This window comes from Ambystoma mexicanum, chromosome 8 (assembly GCF_040938575.1).
Source record: "Ambystoma mexicanum isolate Mex_15411 chromosome 8, UKY_AmexF1_1, whole genome shotgun sequence".
In the NCBI taxonomy this organism is placed as follows: Eukaryota; Metazoa; Chordata; class Amphibia; order Caudata; family Ambystomatidae; genus Ambystoma; species Ambystoma mexicanum.
Genome location: NC_090929.1, coordinates 1,391,106,630 through 1,391,130,164, shown reverse-complemented (window position 1 = coordinate 1,391,130,164; position 23,535 = coordinate 1,391,106,630). Strand labels below are relative to the sequence as shown.

Below are 23,535 nucleotides of genomic sequence, written 5' to 3'. Positions count from 1 at the left end.
AATAAACACCTCCACTAGGGTTACAGGTTATTTGGTCGAAAAAAATTGGTCGACAGGACAAATGGTCGACGCAATTTGATCGAAAGACAAATGGTCGAATATTTTTTTTGTTTGTATTTTCACATTTTTTTTTTTTGGGGGGGCCCCCCAACCCCTTTTTTTGCTAAACACTTTTTTTTTCCTAAATGAAAACCTGAAAAATATATATATAAATAAAAAAAAAATTCGACCATTTGTCTTTCGACCAAATTGCGTCGACCATTTGTCTGTCGACCAAATGACTGACAACCTGGAATGTTTGGCAAGTCTGGATGCACCGCAAAGGTAAGAGTGGTGGTGGGGGTAGGGCCATGCAGAGAAGAAGAAAAAAAGAACAAGGACACCTGCCAAACTGAAGCACTGCCAATGACTCAAGGTATCCATGATCCAGTGGTGCCGGATGGCAAAACAGAGCACTCTACTGCTCTGCCAGTGATGCAGTGATGCAGAGGAGCGGGGAGGCAATGGACATCTGTGCTGTTCGATTGCCTTTCACATTTGCTCGCTCAGTGACTCTTGCTATAACTAAAGAAGCATTTTCATACAACAATATGGCAGAGTTTCAAAATTCTTTATTGCACTTACAATATATCTTTAAAGTAACTCACAAAAGGTAATCCAGTTAAATAAATATTTTACTACATATTCAAAGTTGGTCACAGCCGCATATACACATTAAATAGAAATAATGTACCTGATTTCACTTGAATCCACATTTGAAAACTCAGTTATTTTCAATTATCATTTAATCACAAATAGTTCGAGACATGCGTACACATTCCCTCCTGCCCATTATGTTGCCATAATGCATAATTCCCTGCACTGGTGAACGGATAAAACAGTATTTCTGCGTCAGTACTTATAAGAAAGTTTCACATGTGGAAGCAGGACCTTTTATAAAGTCGAACATCTACATGGGAACATTCTAAGTCTAGTCAGACATTGCTAAAATGTTATATATTTCACATATTTTTGAAAGAAGGATTTTATGCCACCGGTAGGCAAATATATACAAACACATATGTTTTGTCACTCATGTATGTCAATTGAAAAAACGAACTTTTTCATGATTCGGATCTCCAAATTTCTTGTTGAAATAACCTCCTGTTGAACCTGTCTGTACATACCCATTGTGCAGGGTCTAAACTCCAAAACTATTTAATAAAATGTTCTACTGAAGCGATTTATTTTATTCTTTTCTTACTTGTTTAGAATTATACGTGTTTTCAGTTAATGGGAGAGTTGGCAGGTTATATCTTGGTTACTACTGAATGACAAAATCACTTCACGTGAATTCAACTGTCACATTGAACAACTTCAGATAAATAAAAGCTTCTATCTTGAACAACGAAATAAAGGGACCAGGATACACTGCACGCGTAGATTTACATCACCAGCCTTTTGTGACGTGGGTGTCCACGAGGCTCGGATTCTCCTCTAGCGCAAAAGGCCTATGCCGAAGTGCTGGCACATTTGGCAATTGTTGGCCACTTTCGTTGAGGTAATGTGCTACGCAGCTTGCAGTTCTGACCTATCGTATTGACACAATATGCTATGAATGACACTATTTGCTATAAATATTACAGGTAAAGCTCCTACATATACTACTCAAATTGCTTGTGGCAAAGAATAACTAAAAGTGATTTGCGATTGTGGACCACTTTTTTTAAATATTAGTGCCCGGGAGTATTTTCTGTCCCAGTCTGGCCCTGGTGTCCACTCCATGAATGATAGATCATTCTAGCAAAGAACAGTGAGATGTGTCCCAGGTACATTCCTCTTCCTTAGGGTGAGCTGATGGATCTCATTTGGCAGAATGCTTTGTGAACAGAGCAGTCGTTTTAGGATCCCGGCAGAATCACAAAAGCAAATCCCTCTGTCTTTTTTAATCGAATATTCACCATAAGCAATGATCTGCACAGGATTTAACAGGGAATTTCCACATTTTGGAGGGCAACGTGATACACCTGGAGGCGAAAATGCACCAGACTTAGCCAAAGTGGACTGACCTTTAAGGAAAGATCACTGACATCTGCTGATAGGCAGTGGAGCAGTACCATCTTCTTTGGACGGTCCAATTTGGCAAGTAATACCTGTTAAGCTCTGCTGTGATCTCCATCGCCTTCTAGGGAGCAAACCTTCTTTAGCAACCCAGGTTTATGCTACTTTTTGTACAGGGTTATTTATTCTGAGTCACCTTCAAGCATATGGGGGGGCTATGGCACCTAACAAAACAGCAACAAATAATTAACATACCTCATATGCCCACTAATAAAACCAACAGTTTAAAACACATGGACTTTGCTTCAGTACCCAGCACACCCTGCTGCTTCTTTAAAATATCTCTTAAATAATACAAGTGGAACAGGCTTACAATAGCTACAGGGATTTCTATACATCAACTCCATGTATGCAAATCTGTTTTTATATAGAACTGTATCATCTATCTTTAGGGCGATTCATTTCCTTATAAATGTCAAATGATCTGAGAAGTGTTACCTCAAGCGCGACATAGCTTGGTGCTGCCACTACCTCAACTCCACTGTAGAACAGGCATTATGCGTTTGAAAACTATGTAAGTCTAATTTATGTCCGATTTCTATTTACAGGAGGTGAAGGTTGCTTGTTCAGTTGGTCTGTTTCTGCCCAGATATCCTCTGGAGTTCAGGAAATCCAAATGATTAGAGGATCTTTGAATTGTGGCGCCTCGTTGATCGAGCAAAGGTTGGAGAAAGGAGAGTTGGCAAAGTGATGGAGGTCCTGGAGAGAAAAAAAATACAATTTACAAAAAGCAATCTTACCTAACATTTGGATGTCTATACACCATAAAACATTTGCACCATTGCCCATAACAACAAGATTACAATCATAAAAGCCTGCAAAAAGTAAATTACGATAAGCTTATCATACCAAGATATGCAGAGAATATACAAAGCATGGTACCGTTTTTTGGAACAAGAATATGCTACGACAGTCGGTCAAAGCTCTTACAACATGGGAAGTCAAATGTACAGGAGAGCTGGAACAATAAGAAAGCAATACATTGAAGCTGGACGTTATTTGTGCACATCAAATAGTACAAGTTGCCATTATTTGTGTTTTAGATTCAGAACGGGAGCATAAAGACTTTAAAGCAGTGCTCATGAGCACAAACCACAATTCTACTGATAAAAACTAGAGCCAATATTTTAAATCCTCCTAGTCCGAGTGGCTGATGGTGAAGGTCTTTGCTCGCTAGTCCTACTAGATCTCTGTGACTTTGCCGCTATGGGTCATGGGCCCTCCTTCCCATTTTAGCCGCTTGCAGGAGGATCGAGGGTGTGGACCTGGATTGTTTTACATCTTTCCTCTTTGGATGCACAGAGTACATCCAGAAAGTGTTATCCAGATCCGTTCCTTCCTTGGAGGCTGCAAGGTGCCTCAGGGGTCCATCTGGTCATCCATGCTATTCAATGTTTATATGGAGCCCAGCTGCTAGTTCTGGGAACTCCATTAGTTAGTATGAAGATGACAAGATTTCGATTTCATGGGCAGGAAAATATTCTCCCACTTTAACACTGCTTCACGGCATTCCTCAAGGTTCCATCTTTGGCCCTCCACTCTTTCCACTCTATACTTCTCCGTTATCTACTATTGTTTCCTCTTTTATGGTCTTTCCTCACATTTCTATGCCGATGACTCACAAATCTGTCTTTCTCGATTCACTCCATTCAAAATGGAGTGTTTGTCCGCAATCCACTCTTGGATGCTTGTTTATCCGCAATCCACTCTTGGATGCATGTACGTTTTCTACATCTTAATCCCTCAAAATCCGAGATCCTTTTCTTTCCTTCAGTCACTAGTCCCCCTTTCTAACTCCTTCCCCCTGTTGTCTACCCTCCCTCTTTCTACCTCTGTCAATAACCTTGGTGTCTATTTTGATTCTGTTCTCTATGTTACCAATCATATTTCTAAACAAGCCAGTTCCTGTCGCTACCAGCTCTATAACTTACACAAAGCTGGTCCCTCCCTGTCTTTCCACGCCATTAAGTAAGCTACTAATCATTACACTGGTTCTCTCCCGCTTGGACTACTGTTCTGCTTTACTCATTGGTCTCCCCCTTTATCAACTCACCCCTCTCCACTCCATCTTTAATTCTTTTATTCTCACACTATGTTGCCTCTCTCCCCGTAGGTCCGCATCGCCCTCTCTTTGCTCTTTGTCTTGGCTATCCTTAGAATCTGATCAACTTTTCAATTTTCTCTGCATCATAATCAAATGTATACATGGTCTAGCTCTCCCATATCATGCTTCCTTGATCTCTCTTAATTTCCCTTCCCGCTCTCTTCGTTCTCAAGGTCAATTCCTACATACAACTCCCAAGCCACCCTGTGCAACCTGCCGCTCCTTTGTACATCTAGTACCTAAAAATTGGAACCCCCTAGCACCTGAAATCCAAACCTCTCTTTCTCTACCTAGTTTTTATCTAAATATCTGAATATAAAAACCACTCTTCATTCCGTTGATCACTAAACTAAACTTGTAAAAACGTTTTATTTTTCCTACCCATTGTACCATCCACTTATTGGTGTAGTGCTTTAGTGAAAGTGCTATATAAATCAATAAAATAGAAATCAAAACAACACTATTTCTCAGTGTGTCATCTCAGGGTGCAACCACCACCTTAGGAGTTGCCATTGAATAGTGGATGTCCGCCTTAAGCCCCAGATTCAATATGTCTAAAGCTGAATATCTGCTCTTGTCCCCAGGCAAGGTTAGAACTCCCACTGCCATTGTTCACATTTTGGCCCAGCTTGTATGGCCCTCAAATTGTGGACTCTGCTAGATCCCTGGGGGTTTTCTTACATTCAATTAAAATCCACGTTGCCAAAGAATCTCTGATGGCCATGTACAAAGCTTCTCCTGCAGCAGACCTGTCCCCATCTTCCAAAGAGCAGTTTCTAGACAGTTCTGCAGTCTTGTGTGCACTTGCACATTGACAGCGCAATACTCTTAATCAGCCTGCCCAAATGCATAACGCTTCCCAATTGATTAACAGCACTAGAATGTTTGGCCATGTCTTCCCTTTGCTCTGCCAACTTCAATTGTTGCCCCTTGCCCCTTGTAGACTGTTTAAATTGGGTTGCCTAGTTGTCTGGCAGAAAAGGTCAGGGCCCTTGGGGGTGTCCAGTCCTCACAGAGTTAAACTACTACAGGCCTGGTGTTAGGATAGTTTTTCTGAAGTCCAACTAAGGGTTTAGCAAAACCATACAACTGAGACAGTACAGAACTCCACTCTTAGTACAAGGCTGTACCACCGGAGTATTTCGTAGCATAGACGGAGCAGCCATGCTTATCTTAGGAGGGAGAGAGGGCTGTAGGAAAGTGCAAAGAACTTGTAGTATACCAATGGTTCAACAGAACCACTTCCAACCAGAAGCATACAAAATAAAGTTTTATTATAAATACAGTTAGGCCAAGTTAAGTCTTGGGTAAGTACTTTGTAATAGAGTCATAAACACACTATAAAAACACAACACAATGCTTGAAGGTACACAGAACAAAGCATAAACCTTCTTCAGAATAACTAATAGTAATTCTAGGGAAGTCAGACCTCATCAAACACATTTAGTATAGGAAACAACTATTCATGTGGAGTAAAACCATGAATTACATTCTAATTACTTTCAGTAATACAAGGGCAATAGACACTCAGTTTAAGAAATCACATAATGAACCAACCCTGTTACCAGGCTACTTTTCTGAATAGTTGAGCACAGATTCAAGTAACGGTATAAACCCATACCTACCTTCAGGATAACACTGTTATACCAGGTGAGTAAGACCTGTTGGTGTAATATCCAATTACAGTTGCTTTTCTGATCAATGGAGCACAGACTAAGGTAAGCAATAACTTTCTACACTAATTTAGGATTTAGACATGCAGACCAAGGTCAGCTACACCTACAGGACACTTTTTAAGAATGGCACACAGCTATTCTATGCAGGTAAAACCCTGAGGGTCTAATATACTATTGCTGTTGCTTTTCAGATCAGTGGAACACAGACTAAGGTAAGCAATAACTCTTTGACTTATTTTAGGATGGCACACAGCTATTCAAGGTAAGTAAATCCTACAATACACTTATTGGGAATTGGACACAGCTATTCGGGGTACGTAAAAGCCAAGGCAGGCTTATTCTAAACAGGCTATACAGCAGGTCAGGGGAAGCAAGTCCCAGTTGGTACATTCATAATATTCTAAAAGAAATAGTTAAGTGAAGCCAACAGCATTACTTTTGGGAAAGAGGCATAACTAATGCACAGATGAGTAAAATAACCTTACATATACTTAACACGTTCAGGGTAAGAACTTTTGTAACTGCTCACTCTCAGACGGGCAGTTACCAACCAACTCTTTCACAAGTAAGTAACTTTTAAACACTTGTTATCATTTTCAAGGCAGAATCATTTTCTTATCCAGTCCTCCTCTAGTCTATTGCATAAGTTCTCTGAGAGGCAGAAGAGGGACCCTAGTGGTCTAGGAGCCAGCTGTAGGCAGGGTTTGATAGGATTCAGATGATGGGAAAGTCAGAGTTCCTGAGGAAGTCTCTTAAAAACAGTAAGTATTTCACTTTAGAGTTAGTTGAAAGGAATTTTGTGAAGACACCCTAGGAGGATTCCAGCAGTGGGCCTGGGTGAACTGGATGAGAGGACTCCCAATAACAAGAAACACCCCAAAGCTATACAGAAATCACACAGGATTAAGGTAAGTAAATACCCCAGCCAACACAGTACCTCAGTAAAGAAGAAAGGTTTGCAGCAGGGGAGACTTCAGGATCTGCAGCCAAAAACCTGGTCAATGAATTTCTTGTCATGAAGACTGGAGACTGGAAGGGATTCTACAGCAGGGATCAATGGGGAAGGCTCCAGGCAAGAGTTTCTTTGTGGCTGAATACGGCTCTTTGGTTTTGGTGCCCTTTTCAGGAGCCCGGAGAAGATTAAAGATTGCGGGCCAGATTCTCGTCTCTAATCTGGTCCAGCACTCTGGCGAGGGGACTTCAAGGACTTAAATCATGTCTCTGGAGAGCCAGGAGGAGGCCACCAAAGTATCAGCTCGGTTCGGAAGCTCATGCACCGCACAGAGGCTTGAGGTGTTGGAGTATTGCAGCCCTGCAAGGTCGCTGCACAACATGGGATGGCTCTAACTGCAGGTCTTCTTGAGTCTAGTGGATCCCACCATGCTCTGGGTCATCGTTTTTGTGACCCCCCAGGTCGATTGAAAGGAAGGGTTACAGCAGACTCTCCTGTCACTGGGAATCGATACGCCCATTGTTTCTTCATCTTCCTCTTCGGTTTCAGCTCTAGTTGTCGATTAGCCAGCAGCTTCCAGGTTCGGAGTATTTAACGGGAACTACAGCCCAACATCTGCAATCTCTCCCTGCCTTTTACAGAAAGGGGCGGTCTGGCTGTTCAAACAGGACAGCTAGCCCCACCCCCCCATTGAGACTGTGCTCCTTTCAGGCAAGGTGAAAGACAAAGGGCTGCATAGTTTTGAACTCATCCCTTGCTTCCAGCCTTCTCAGACACTCTGGAGCCTTGGCTGGGGATACAAACGATTCCAGACGAAGACAAAACTCCCACTGGGGCTGTTCCTCAATGGCAGGGGAAGACCTCAATCTACAAGCAAGAAATGGTGGAAAAAAAGAAGGATCCCACCATTTTTTTTTAAATGGCGGCCCTTCTGTGCATTACCGAGGCTGAATTTAATAGCCTGTGAGTAAAAAAGGTAAAACCACTGCCACCAGCCATTCAAGCAAACTTGCAATTGTAATAAAAATGTTACAGGTAAGTAAGAAAGGGGATACATTGTATTCCTCCAGCACTCCACATAAGATGGGGTGTACTGGCTCACTATATAAAATGTAAAGGGTGGTGACAATCCCTCTTTACTACTTGAACTGTAGTTCACCCAAGTACATGCAACAGAAATTAACAGGGGAGCCCAAAGGGGCAACCCAGCCTAAGCCCAAAAGTTGTAGGAAACTATAACTTCAACCATAGACCATGGAGACACATAAAAAGGTCACCCACAAAAACAGTAAAAGACTAGGTGAGAGAGGAAAAAGATTGCCCTTCACCTAGGGACAAGGTAAAATAGTTACTTAGGCAACGCAAAATGTTCTGGGGTTGACACGGGTCAGGAAGATTTATCATAGATGGGAAAACCTTAGCTACCACCTGGAAAAAACTCTAGTTCAGAAAGTTTCAACCTCATAACAGGTGTTATCTGTGGCTGTTCCACACTTTTGGAACTCTGTCTGCTTCCCTCAGACATGCCTATTCTTTTCTTGAATTATGTAGTTCTTGTTTACTCTGATTTTCTGGTTTGCTCTTATTGATATGTTCGTTTCCCCTAATGGGCCTGCTGCATTCACAATCCAAACAAACTGTCTAATAGTACTCTGAACTACATATTGTAATAATAATTTAGCATTTATATAGCACTAAAAACCCTCAGGCATCTGAGCGCTGCTTATTATTACCCACAGTGTGTGGTGCTCATTTATCGACCTCGGAAGGATGAAAGGCTGAGTTTGGTCCTGCTGGGATTCGAACCTGCGTCAGCAGGCTCTGTACTGGATGTCAAAGTGAGCGCTCTACTTGCTGTGCTACCGGACGGCTATTTGTATTTCCATGGGTATGCCTCACAGCCTGTACGATTTTATTTCACGCATGAAAAATGCATTTGAACAAGATTCACAGGGAGTACAGAAATAGCAAAAATCATTTAAGTATACTCAAACAATGCACTCATAAGTACCTCTGTAGTCACGAAGCAATCTGCATCAAAACAACCTTGCAATTGGCAGCCATAAACACATAGACAATCAATTCTTGGTATAATACATAATAAGCTCACAGCATCAAAAGCCATCTAGAAGCTAAACACAGTAACCAAAACGACATCAACATTTTGGGCTTGTGTAGCACTACCAACTTTTCAGATTTCTGGGCAAATAAAAAAATTAAAAAGCCAGGTTGCTGTCCATTTGCCATGGTTCCCTTTGAGGGATGCTGAGCTTTCTAACATCACTAGGGCATTCCATAGGGCTCACCAAGCTGGGAAGCTGAGGGTGATGTCTAGTGCAGAGTGATATTTAGCAAGGTGACAAATAGCATGTGTATGACTAGCGTTGATTGAGGACAAGTTCATCTATGAAAATAGTTGTTTTCTACATCACCGAGCAAGAAGACATTTGGACCTTTAGGCAAGTCAAGTCCTGTAATTTGTTTGATGTGAAAGAACTTTGGACCCGAAGGGTTGCACCATAGGACGGGCCACCATAGATGTAGCAGGGTGCCCCGGGCTAACCAGCAAAGCCAAAGGAAGGGTGGGGAAGGGGGTTGAATATTATGGAGCCGCACAGATGTAAGGTACCATTACATAAGCAATGCATATGCATTCTCCCTCATCCAAGAGCAACAAAAAATCTTGGTTGCTCTTTTCCAAATGTTATTTCAAGAGGTTTCGTCAATTTCTCTTTGGAGGTCTGATTCCAACTGTTTCACATACAGGTGTACACAAAGACTTAAACTTTCCCCAAGAAAACTTTAGCATTTCCCTGAGAAAGGGCTTACCATATATGGCAAATTGGCTCTCGGAGGGCAGGAAGAAGGCCAAAATACAAGATGGACAAAGGACAGGCAAAACCTTTGTGGCATGGCCATTTTAGAGCATATGGCACTCTTTTTTGCATCAAGCAGTAAAAAGCACAAATGTAAGAAACAATTAAAACAAAAATGGTAGAAAAAATCCACTGCCACTAACCCATGCTGGACACATTATGCATTTAATCACATTGTTTCAAATAACAAAGTTACAGGGACACAACATCTAGCTACTGCACTTGACTGTAAGGTGATGTGCGCAGGGAAAAATAAACCGAGAAATGTAAAATGGAGGACAGAGTTCTCCTGCCCTGATAAGCCATAGGGACTGATCAGAACCCCCAAAACAGATGAGCTCATAAAGTGAAGCAAAAAGGCTCCACTTCTCTCCAGAGGTCAGAACAGGTACAAAGCACTGCGGAAACGCTGGGTGTCCCGTTGACGTCTACAGGTGCAAAGCATCAAAAAGAAAATCTTTCCCAACACCTTTGAAAAGTAGGGAGGAAGCATTCTTCCCCCTTTGGGAGGTGTTGTCAACAAATCATGCTAGCATATGAGCAGGATATCGTGGCAAGTGTACTGCTCACGTGTAAGGGGATGTTCCATTAGTACCTGCTGAGAGTCAAGCAGAATGCAACATGCATTCTGATTGGCTCTCGCCTGGTTGTTACCTGGCCGAGAATCCTTTGATTCTCGGCCGGGATTCCAGCCACCTTGTCATCGGCGGGGGGCGTGGGCGCCCCTCAGCCAATGAAGAGACTCGAAGCGGGGCCATCCCCACTACGAGCCTTCTTTGCGGCTGAGAGACTGCCTTCGGCCCCCACTGGGTACTCAGGTAAGGCTTTTTTAAAAAAAAGAAATTCCCCCTTTCCTCCCTCCTCCCTACCCCACTTATCTTCTTGCTCCTCCGTCCCCGGCGGGGACAATTGCAGCCTCCAGCCGTGTGGAGACTCGGAGCGGGGATGGCCCCAGGCTTCCATCGTAACTACAGGCCCCGTGGGCATTGCCTGGGGCGGTATTGGCCCGCTGTCGAGGGGCTTATTGCCACAGTAATGTCCTGGTCCTTCAGTTTAATGGGAGTTTCTGGAATGACCCTAGGGCTGCTTGCACAACCCCCCGCCCCCAGTGAACTTTAGCCAAGCTCCACAACCGCATCCCCACATCTTACCTTCCCCATTTATTGTCTATCTTCTTGGCTGTGCTCAAGTTTCAGGAGTGCAATAGCTCTTCTTTCAAGCAGCTGGTAAATTCACTTTCTGTTTTCCTTCCTCTCACATCATTATATATTTTTGTGCATGTTTTATAATCCATACAATTGCTGTACCTACTAACTAAATGTGTATGTATCACGCGTACTTGAAATCCGCTGGGAGCCTGGGATCACGAGGTAAAGGGGTTCCACAAGTGCCTCTGCTGCTTCACAATGTAGAGTCTGGTAACTGGGGTCTGAAGCAGAGAACATCCCAGTGTTCCCATAGTGCAACTGGATGGAGTGTGGCTCTCCCCTCCCTCCGCAAAGATCAGGGCAATGAGAACATTAGATGAACTACCAACGTATGATGCCTCCTGACCTACAGACACCACCAGCCCTAACAAATGTGCAATGCCCCTTGTCATAATGTGAATGGGGCATTATAGCCGTAAAGCCGTCAGCAGAGTGTTATGGATGGAGCAAAGCAAAGGCCATTAACTCCCAGGGCTTATGCACAGGTGCTTTTTTGTTTAATGAGGTAAAGTTGTTTGTGAACCAGTTTAAGTCCTTAAAAAAAGAAACGATGGCCCCATGAAAAATAAGTTGGCTCCTTCACGAACGAAGGAACCACCTTTCAATTGCTTCTGCCGCTGCTGGACGATTAGCAAGTAAAACATAAATGACGGGCCAACAAGCACCTCAGATTCTTTGGAACTGCTGCGCAATACCAATAAGTATCACTCTCCTCAAGGGCACCCTAATTGGTCAGGAAATGCCACCTGCATGCTAATTTATGATATAACGTGCTTAATACCCAGAAGTTTCTAAGCGCGGACCCGGGGATCGAACCTGTGTTGGTCCGTGTCGTTTCGTGTCGTCTTGTTTCCAAGGCGAGCACGTTGCCCCTGAGCTATTCTCCCGAAACAAATAAAAAGAAACAGAAACTTAGAAGATATCTAAACTTAAGCATCCTGCCTCTGCATTGAATCAGGTCACATCAACTGTGGCGTATGGACAGAACACGCGAAGGAGATATGCGGATCAACAGATTTTTTATTAAAACTCAAAAACAGGGTGGGATAAAGGCCCATCAAGTCCAGGGGTTTATCTACAATTAAACAGGGATTCCCCTTCTTGGAGAGCCACACCAAAAGGCGTCAGGAAGGTCAAAACTATAAAGTGTCAGGAATGTCTCTCTAGTGGGGATACTGTTCTCTCCAGGATCCCCATCCTTAGCTTAGGTCTCGGGGATATAGCGCCTAGGTGCTTTATGGCTCCAACTCCATCACAGGGATATAGCACCCAACAACTTCTTGTCAAAGCGATATAGTACCCAGCAACTTCTTGTCAAAGCGATATAGCGCCAGCCGCTCCGTGCCTCGAGTTAAGGTTCACTGCGATATAGCGCCCAGTTTGTTCTTCGTAATTCAAATCGGAAAACATAAGGCCCAAGGGTTTGAGGTCGATTCCTTTATTAAGGGATAAAATGTCCCTCTTCATATCAGTGTAAGGGATATCACATTCTTGCTCCGACTAAAGGAATATAGTTCTACATAAGAGTGATAGTGCTCTTGCTACTATTCAGCTGGTCCAGTTTCTTTTTGGGGTACTGAAATGACACCCTTCGACTATCCAGCAACCTTGAGTGCAAAAGCTTGGTCAGCCTAATAGCTTGCCCTGGAGCACCAACGCTCTTCGTCTGCCCACTTGCACAATCGCTTTTGGTCCATGCTCCCTTGCGGCCATCTTGGTAGTCTCTCCTGGCATCAGTCTGCTCATCTGGCCTTGGGGGGGGGGAACTGCCTCCCCGTCAGTATGTTTTGCACTCCCTCTCTGTAAATGCCTGTATCCCTCTAGTCCCTCTCAGATTGATCTAGAATGCAATTCCATTTGTGATTTGGCAGTCTTGCGTGTAAGCAGCTTTCTGGTTTTATTATCTAATTTTTCCTCCGTTGTTGTAGGTCTGCAGCTTCTGAAGTCTTCAAAGTGCCTGGCCGCCATCTTAATGTCAGACCAAACTTTTTCCATTGCTGGCCTGCTTCATTTTGGTCCCTTGCGATTCCTCATCAACCTCTATGCTCTGCAGGGCCATCCTTGATGGTCCCACTTGGAGGTTTGCAGAAAGCATTCACAGAAGTCTGTGCTGCTCCATAAGATTCGGATCTAGGTGATAACTGTGCCGTTTTTACTGCGACCCTACCCCAGCCCCACAAAATGTTGACTTTTTTTATTTCGGCACCCTTTTCACCCCATATACATGCGGGGAAACCCCCTACAGGCCTCATTAAATTCATGATATAGAAAATCCATTCTCCCCACATATATATTGGGTGAAAAGGGGGTCGAATTAAAAAAGAAAGTCGACATTTTGGGGGGGTCGCAGTAAAAACAGCACACAAATTGTACAACCCCCAAGATTCCACAGCAGTGTTCCCCATCTCTTACATTCTACCATGTTCTAAGGGCAAGCAAAAGATACTTCAGTCTTCCGCACGATTCCTGCACAACTAATGGCCTCCTGTGGCACTTGGTGCTTTGTGGCAGGGTTCTCCCCTTTTGTCTGTATTTTCCTCTGGCTGCACATATAAAATAAAACTGTGGTTTTACAGGGCATCCCATAAATGAATCACTTAGCCAATCCCTCCACTCCTGGTAATAGCCAGCCAGCACAGTAGCAAGAGGGTATTTAGCAGCGTTGGGGGAAGGTGGAGGTGAGAGTAGGAGCTGTTGGAGCAGGAGGTGAGAAAGTGATGGCCAGAGGTCAGGAAAGGATTTCGGAGAAGCAGAATAAGGAATTGATAATGAGTGAAGGTAAGGAGAGGTGGGGGGAGGGTGAAAGGCGTGGTGAGGGGTAAAGGTGAAATGTCATAAAAGGAGGAGAGTAGGGTAAAAGGGGCAGTGAGGAAAAGATGAGGAATACTATCACTAGTAAAACAAATGAGGATGGTGAAAAGAATGATGAGGGGGAGAGTCGGAAGACTAGCAAAGAAGAGGACGAGGGTGCCTGAAGTGGTGAGAAGGAGAGTAGAGGAAGGTAGCGAGAGTGAAGAGGAGAACTTGGTGAAGATACTTGGAGGGGGGACTGGAGAAATACTTTCAGGAGGTGGTTGGGGGAGAAATTGGACTATGGGTAGGTAGGCGGTTGGATGGAAAGTTAAGGAGGCGAAGGAAGAGGTTGGAGACGAAGAACAGAGGAGAGTGAAAGAGGAGCAGACACACACAAAGTCTGAGGGTCTGGACGGAAAACTTGTGAAGGATGAGCACATGGTGAAAAGTTGTGGAGGTCTAAAGGAGACCAAGAAGAGGTGTGAAAAGGAGCTATAGGAAAAGCCGTCTTGACTACAAGATTGAGACTCATTGGGGTAGACCAGGACGGCATGTTGGGATTAGAGTCCGAACCTGAACCCAGGGAGGGGAGGCAGATGCCACCAACTTATTGGTGAAAATGTTTTCAACAAAAACCTACCACTACAGATTTGGATCCAACTAGGAGGATAAAACAACTAGAGTATTTGATACGCAAGGAAATAAACAGGAAACTGCATGCAGTCACCTTAGGTAGATACTATAAAAACCAACGCATACCAAGAGGTTTACGAATACAACTCCGACCAACACTATGCAAAGAGAATAAGGAGTTTGTCAAGAAATGGGAGGCAATTCTGAATAGATGTTCACTAGACTTAATCTTGTTAACCATTCAGGAACTCATGGTTAACCTTCATACCATCAATATAGAGATCAAAGAGATAGAAAAAGAGTTATCGAATTCATGCAAACTGAAGAAAGAAGAAATAGAGGAAATATTGGTGGACATTAATCTTAAATTGACGGAATATAGAACAGAGCTAGAAAACATAAAAATTAGGAAATTCAAACGAGACACTTACGATTATGTGAATGATGAAGTATATACCTGGATGGAGAAATACGCTCCCACAGGCAGGAAACCACGACAGAACGACTCAAATACCCCAACTAGCTCAGATTTAGAAGCCAGCGACACTCGGCCAACAGAAGCAAGTCCAGCTCAGAACCATCAGACACTAGACCAGGACCATCAGTCAGTGGTAGTTTTTTAGGAAGAGGAAAAGAACCCGCAGGAGCAAAAGAAAAAGGTCGAGGAGGTCCACAGACACGCCTCCAACAAAGGAGAACCTAGTGATCAATTTATCATCTAGAGTTCTAACTACAACAGAGACAGATACACTACAGAAGGGATTGAGTTTTGTTCCTACGTTCGACACTTCATTATTTGAAACCAAGGTAGAACTATACAGATTGGTGAGGAAAATGAAACTTAAAGCCTTTTTTAGTGAAACAGAAATACCACAAGGCCCACAAGAAGGGTCTCCTTACAAGGAATTCAAACAAAAAAGCAAATTTATACCACAGATCAACATACCTGCAGTGGAGGTTTTTGAGAAACAAGTCTTGAAAGACTTAAAGAAGATCAATTTCAAGAGCACGAAACATAAAAACTTAAAACCTCATGAATTCAAACTACTGAAGGATCTCTACAGTGACACATCAATAACAATAAGACCTGCTGATAAAGGGGGAGCATTAGTTATAATGGACACGGAGGATTATGATAAAGAATGTAAACGACAACTCGCAGATACCATCACATACAAAGAACTAGGCAATGATCCCACAATAAGAATCAAACAAAATCTGGAAACCTTATTGGATGAAGCAGAAGAGAATGGATGGATAAATCATCATACACACACATTTTTGATGAATAGGAATCCACGCATCCCTAACCTATATATGTTGCCTAAAATTCACAAAGATCTCACTAATCCTCCCGGAAGACCCATAGTGGCTGGGGTGAACAGTGTATTGCAGCAAATCGGAAAATACATTGATTACTTTTTACAACCCCTCATCCAGAAGACTACAACGTATATTAAGGACACAACCCATTTCCTGCAATTACTAGCAACAGTACCACATTCATCGTCACATATTCTGAATACTGTTGACGTAAAGAATTTATATACGTCTATTCCTCATGACCTAGGAATTGAAGCAATAGAATGGTTACTTTTAAACACAGGGGAGATCGAAGCTAACAAGGAATTCATCATTATTCTATTACGATTTATTTCAACAAATTCCTACTTTAAATATAAGAACCAACTCTACATGCAAATAACAGGAACTGCTATGGGAGCCACGATGGCTCCCGCATACGCCAACACATTTATGCACAAATTTGAGTCAGACCATATATTAAGTCAGCAAAGATGGAAGGCACATTTGGCTATTTGGGTTCGTTTCATAGACGACATATTTGGAATTTGGACAGGTACTGAGACAGATCTATTGGAATTTTTCGCATACCTCAACACAATTAGTGAAAAAATTCAGTTCACCTATGAGTTCTCTAAAAAAAGCATTAATTTCCTTGACGTGAATGTGGAGTCCATGGAACAAGAATACAAAACTAATATATACACAAAGACAACGGATCGCAATAATCTGCTCCATAGACTGAGTTTCCACGAACCTAGCTTGATCAGGAACTTACCGTACAGTCAGATGCTTAGAGTGAAGCGCATTATCAGTGATCCGAGAGACTATGATAAAGAACTTCATGAAATGGGCGAAAAGTTCTTGAAACGTGGATACAAGGAGGAGGAAATTAGAAAAGCCAAACACAAGGTAGAGCAAAAAAACAGGAATGAATTACTCACAGCAGCAAGGAAAGCGAAAACAGAACCATCATTGGTATTCGTCACACGGTTTTCAACACAAAGTGGCCGCATCAAATCAATTATCAAAAAACATTGGCAAGTATTATCTTGCGATCAGAAGACCGAGGATCTTTTCAAAGAACCACCTATATTTGCTTACCAACGAAGCAGGAACTTTCGTGACAGTTTGGTACAGACAAGACAACGCAAGAAACGACCTGAGACGAAACGTGTTGGAACGTTTCCGTGTCTACAATGTAGTAACTGTAGCTATGTGCAAAAAGGATCAACTATCAACCATCCACATACAGGAAGAAAAATCATGCTGAAATCATTTGCAACTTGTGACACCACTAACATTATTTACGGTATTAAGTGTCCCTGTGGACAGTTTTATGTGGGACAGTCTCAAAGAAAAGCGAAACTCCGATGGAACGAGCATCGCTCGTGTATACGGAACAAAAATCTAAACTCTGCGGTCGCAAGACACTGGATCAAAGAGAGACATAACTTGACACAGATTCGATTCATGGTGCTGGAGGTTGTCTGGAGTAATGATCCTCATGAAAACATACAAAACAAATTAGACAGAAGGGAATGTTATTGGATTGAAACGCTGGGGTGTCTCACCCCGAGAGGAATGAATGAAGAGATAAACTGGGCATGTTTCTTATAAACATGCTAGTGTTTATGTAAAAGGATGGGGAGGGGAACACCAACATGGACATATCTATTGTGGCTAAATGACAGTTGTGGATACATAAAAAGAAAAGCGGTGCAAGGATGAAACCTAGGCATTTTAGGTCCGACAACCAGATCCAGAAAGATGGTTGCTACACACAATGCAATATACATGCCTGATAGAACATGCACAAGCTATCATCATTATTGTAAACTACACGTACAGAGTAACATACATAACATTTTTGGGCGCAAGCATTACGGATAGTGCAGAATATCAGTCATCATTTAACTTCACCTGTTTACGTGATTTTGTATGTACGAATTAATATTCAGTTTATGCTTAGTGTAACATACTTTTAACGAACATGTAGACAGAAGTTATATTCTAACTTAGTACGTCTGAGGCTTACGTAATGACATTGGTTAATAAGTAATCGTATGGGAAACATAAGCATATATGCAGCGGTATAATTGAATGTAATTACCCCCAACATCCCTTCTCCCCGCCTCCATGGGGACACGGGACCCAAGGCGTCGCCACGCAGGCCATCAGCCAGGCGCGAGTGTATGCTCAATGGGGCAGTTACATTGATTTTTGTTTAATAGCATCACTGAGTCACTATAAGTCTCCATTGAAACCTGCACGCAGCAATCGTTATTTGAAATACCTGACAGCAGTGCAGTATGCGCCGGCACTTTTTCTGTATATTTATCGTCCGACTTCCTGGTTTCCATGGAAACACGGGACGCGTGACATGGTAGCACTGAATAGTGGTCAGGTGACCACGCACAACGTACGTGGTTACCTCAGCAACCACTTAGAAGCCATTTTTCACCTTTTTTGCTTGGAACGCGGCTCCCCGTGGACCAGCGTATATGCAACACAGGCAAAGCGCGAGTGAAGCGTTAGACAGAAGCTCATCCAGACTTTTAAACAAAACTACGGGTGAGTCTGTGCCCCACATTTAAGAAGAATTAGGTAGAACGTTTGTATACATATAGAACAATGATTACAGTATACATCATTGTTAGTATTACTTTTCTTTAAATTTAGAATACAGACGGCTGGAGTGCTGTATGTAAGACGTTGTTCTTTAAAGAAGGGTGCTAGACACCACAGGAAAATGATTGAGGTAATTTTGAAAACATGATAGTCATGTATGGGATTTATTTTGGATTTAGAAATGAATGTGCGCAAACATGTACCTACTTTTACCTAACAAGGGCTCTATGTTGTTGTTTTCTTCCCCCCCACCATCTAATCTTCCATCTTTAACGAATTACCTTTACTTGGTATGTATGTTTTTCAATTATTCATTTTATGCATTTGTTGATTTGTGTACTCAACTATGGTGAACTATGTTAATATTGGTTATTTACTCTCAAACTATTGATTGGAATTATAATCTTGTTTTGATTTGGAATTTTCACATGATGTGGATTGTAACATTTTCATTTATTCTCGTATTATAATTATGTAAGAATTTACAATAAGTGGTATGGTTAACGCCCTGAAGGAGGAGATACACTCCGAAATGCATTGGCATTAAAACAACCGTACACAAAATTAAACAAGTCTGCTTCTTATTTAGCAAAACACCCAGTTGTTGATGCTCCTCAGATTCAGGATTATACTCTTGAAATTCTTCTAAGTGGCTCTAAATACGATTTTAGATACCCATGAGCGATGAACTCTAAGCTTATTAAACATTAAAACAAACACAATCTGAACAGTGAGCTCCAGAAGAGCTCCAACGGAGAGCGCCGGACTTAGCTGGATGTGTTCATCCAACTTTTTCTCATAAGATGCCCCCGATGGCACATGTAGAAAGATTCAGGTGGCCAGCCTTCTGGTGGAAGCTCTGGGGCTAACCTCCATCCTGACAGAGAAAATAAATAACTTGAACTGTATTTATGCGGTTGTGTCAAATGTAGCATTAGTTACAACACTCGGGGAAGAGCAAGAGAAGCAAAATGCAGATTGCTGTACAATGCAACTTCAAATGTGTAAAAAATGTCTTCTCTTTACGTCATCTGGTCTTTATATCTATGACTGGATGAAGATAAAATGAGAACTTTACATCTTAGTTACTACTTTCCTTCCCTTCACTGGAAAGGACACAGTAAATGTAACGTACGTTACCAGATTTTGACATTCTGAAGTTATTTAGGATCACGTGGCTTTTGTACTGTTTCGGATGCCACAAAAGAATTCTCCATTCCAAAAAACAAATCTCTGTGTCACAGATTGAATTGAGGAAGTAGCACGCTGTACATCACCTCATCAGTACCTTGCATGGTCTGGCTGGTTTATTCCCACAGGAAGCGCACATACCAGATGGTATCATTCTTCAGCTGGGGTCCAAACAAGGGGTTCAACTGAGCAAGGATGGTCACTAGCCAGCTGTGAATAAAAAGGTGTCATTGTGAAAAACAGGACACATATATTAAAGCTCTTTGTACACACACATGCCATGTCAAATACAATACAGGAACACATCTCTCTAGCACTAACCGTGTACTTATCACACTGCTGTAGGGGTCTTCATATTCAGTCGGTCAATTGTGGGTTCAATTACTGCTCAACTGCTAGTATTTGTACTGTGGAAACCGCTTATATTGGTATCAAACAACAAGCATAGGGCTGTATTGTTAAATCCGACTCGTGCATGCAGGGCAAACACAAATGCCATGTGTTGAACAAAATGACGGAAATTGTTGAAACATCTTCCCAACAGGGAGTCTCAACGGCCCAATACTTCATCCTCTATCCTGAGAATTCAACCTGTTGAAATGTTGAATGACCGCACCTCCCCCCCCAAACAAAGATGCATGGACAGATTTGAATTACTCATGACCACTACGAATTGCTGCTGGCAGCCTTCCATTCACTTGCTTTGTATGATATCTGTGCCTATACAGAACATGTCATGGCCCTGGAAGTGGTCATTAGTGATTCCAAACTTGGCATCCCTCAGTTCCTGATGTGAAGGCATGTCTCTATAAGTAGGAAGGTGTATGGCCAAATGTTGGGCACACAGTAGTTGTCCCTTGGAGATCCAGCTGCATCTCGCTGATGAGGCCCAAAAAAGTCGAAACATGTCTGGGATAGCTTGTGTTTCTGTGTAGTGAGAAAACGCAGTGAAATCCGAATGTACAGCTTCCATGAGGCCATGTTAAGGCAGATTTACATATGGTTGGTGCCTTCATGTAAGGGCATAGACGGTCTAAAAATGGTGACATGGAAAGCTAGCCTCAGGAACCACCAGAGACAATGAGCAAAGTTTGAAATGGGACAAGTTACATACCTGTAACTATTATTCTCTAGCATAGGTCTGGCATAAATTCACATGCTCATGAAAATTCCCGGTCGTCAGGCCGCAAATCCTTGGTAAAAGAAAAAACAGTTTCACTTTCACTTACAAACTGTATTTCTCCTATAAACCAATCACTGTCCTCTTGGTTATACTGCCCCATCCAATGACAGTCCTCTCCCTATGCCCCTTCTCTGGCAGCCAAGTGGCAGTATGACCAAGAAGACGCGCAGTGGGGTCGGAGGGAGGGTTTGCATGTGAATCCATGCCAGACCCATGGTGGAGAACAATAGTCACAGGTAAGTAACTTGTTCCTTCTCCAGCATCGGGTCTGGCATGGATTCACATGCTCATGAATAATGAATATATAGCAGAACAACATTACACAACCACGGGAGGGGGCAAGGCTCAACAGAAGAAATTAACTCTTACCTCTGGAACAGACTCACCTCAAACGAACAGGTTCTGTAGCACTGCTTGCTCGACTCTGGACTCCTCCCTGGAATCCCTGTTGACGCAGTAGAACTTTGTGAAGGTGTACGTGGACCTCCACGTAGCAGCCCTGTAGATGTCTAGCAGGGGCATACCAGACAGGAACGCCGTCATTGCAGCGATCGCTGTGGTGGAATGGGCTCTCGGACGGCCGGGCAGCGATCGATTCACCAACCGATGACAGAGTGTGATGCAGCCAGAGAGCCGCCTTAAAATGGAAGCCTTGGACAAAGCTTTCCCATGGTTCAGAGGACCAAAGTTCACAAACTGTTCAGAAGTCTTACGAAAACTCTTTGTGCGTGTCATGTAGAACTTCAGGGCACAAGCAATGCCCAGCGATTGCAAGGCCCTTTCAGCCTGTGACAAAGGCTTTGGGAAAAACACAGGCAACAACGAAGGCTTGTTGAGGTGGGATTCTGACTGAACCTTTGGCATGAAAGAGGGGTGCGTCAGCAGCACCACCCTCGATTAGTGGAAAGTCAGATATTGACCCACTCTCCTGGCAAAGGTGATGGCCACAGGGAAACCCGTTTTCAACAAGAGGAACTTGAGAGGGACCTGATGCATAGCCTCGAAGAGGGTCCCCATGAGCCTTGTCGGCACCATGTTGAGTTCCCACGCCAGGGCTCCTGCCTTCACCGGCGGGAAAGATCGAAACAGTCCTTAATGAGTCAACAAGACCAAAGTGAAGAACTTCCTAGAGACCTGGTGTAGCGGGAGATAGCCGCAAGTTGTACCTTGATGGAGGCATGTGCCAGTCCGGCCTTGGCCAAGGACAGCAAGTATGGAAGAATCTACGGGGTCGTGACCCTCAGTGGGGTAATCTTCTGAGACCGGTATCATGTTATGAAACACTTCCATTTGTGACAGTAGCACTTCAGTCGAAAATGCCCTGGCCTTGTCAAGGACCTCCCTACAGTCTGAAGGCAACTCATATCCTCCAAACTCTAGGGCTGCAGGAGCCAAGCCCTCAGGTTCAGTGATCCTGGATCGTGGTGAAGGATTGCACCTCCTTCTCTGGTGAGAAGATCCGGAATCATTGGCAGCTTGACTGGAGGCAACGCTGACAGGCTGAGATGGTCCGGGTACCAAATCTGCCTCAGCATTGATGACTCGTAGCAGCAGAGGCAACAGAGGAAACACATACAGAAACAGGCCTACCCACAGGAAGGCAAATGCGTCCCCCAGGCTCCTCAGTTGGTGGAATCTGTTAGCAAACCTCTGGCATTTGGAGTTCACCGCCGTCGCAAACAGATCTATCTGGGGCCTGCCCCACTTGACGAAGATGTGGTCCATCTGGTCCTGCCAAAGGTCCCACTCGTGGTAGGAGCACAATTCCCTGCATAGGGAGTCTGAGATGGTGTTCTTTTTTTTTTTTTTTTTAGAATATGTTTATTTTAAACCAAGGCCGGACAATTTACATATCACATTGCATATGAATTTCACACTGATGACAATTCCCTTTTGCTCGAGTTCTCCTTCTCTCCCCCCCCTCGGATCCCGTTGCCCCCCCCGCTCCCGCACTCCGCGGGGCCGGCCGCCACCCCCATCCCTCAGGTGGGTTCTTGCTCTCTGAGTCCATCGAGTGCTGAGAGGTTTCAATGTTAAGGCGGGGAAACGTTGGTCGTACTCCAGTACTCGGGCCCATAGGTTCTGGAAGCGATCCAAGACACCCGCCCTAGCCGCGGTCACTTTTCCGCAATCAGGATGTCCCAAAGTTTATCCCACCAGTGGGCTATGCATGGGCCATCCGGGGAATTCCAGAAGCGGGCTAGCACGATTTTGCCTGCCAGAAGGCATTGCGTCACTAGTTTTGCTCTGTTTCCGGAGCGGGGGTAGACCCCCGGGGTTGGGACCCCCAGCAAGACCGTTTCGGGCTCAAGGGGGAGTGTCATCCCTGTAATTTGTTCGATCGTCACCAGGCACTGTTCCCAGAATCGTTGGATCTTTGGGCAAGCCCACCACATGTGGAAAAAAGAACCTGGCTGGGAGCACCCCCTCAAGCAAGAAGGGTCCACCCGGGGGTTCATGTGGTGTAATCTAAGGGGGGGGTAGTACCACCGTAGCATCAGCTTGTATGCGCATTCCTTGTTGGTCACACAAGTAGATGAGGAATGGGTGCGGGACCAGGTGTCCACCCAGGATTGGTCATCAATCGGGTGGCCCAGGTCGGCCTCCCATTGGGCCATGCATCGTGTTCTTGCGCTTAGGAAGTCCACCAAGAAGCGTCTGTAAAGGGTTGAGATCCTTCTCTGGGATGGCAGGTCCTTCAGCGTTAGTTCCAGGGGGGTTAGGGGGCGGACAGCTGCCTGGAGGGTCTGGGGGTGTGAGCACCAGTGGCGGAGTTGGCAATACACAAATCTATCCTTTTCCTGAAGCTGAAACATCTCCTTACATTGTTCAAAGGTGCGTGGTGTGTTTCCGGCGTATAGCTGCTCCAGGGTTTCGAGGCCTCCG

The 23,535-nt window shown here is 43.8% G+C and overlaps 1 protein-coding gene across 2 annotated transcripts in view; it reads right to left on the bottom strand.

The window, feature by feature from the left end:
• Positions 1-591: 591 nt before the first annotated feature.
• ATP6V0E2 (ATPase H+ transporting V0 subunit e2) overlaps positions 592-23,535 on the bottom strand; it is an 88,695-nt gene continuing 65,751 nt past the window's right edge. Inside the window, exons 3-4 of one of the 2 annotated variants that reach the window (XM_069611528.1) lie at positions 19,553-19,676; positions 592-2,799 (exon numbers count right to left, since the gene is read on the bottom strand). In XM_069611528.1, the coding sequence (XP_069467629.1) occupies positions 19,583-19,676 (94 nt within the window). In that variant the 3' untranslated portion in view covers positions 592-2,799; positions 19,553-19,582. The remainder of the gene's footprint in view (positions 2,800-19,552; positions 19,677-23,535) is intronic. The other variant, XM_069611527.1, reaches the window with a different exon arrangement.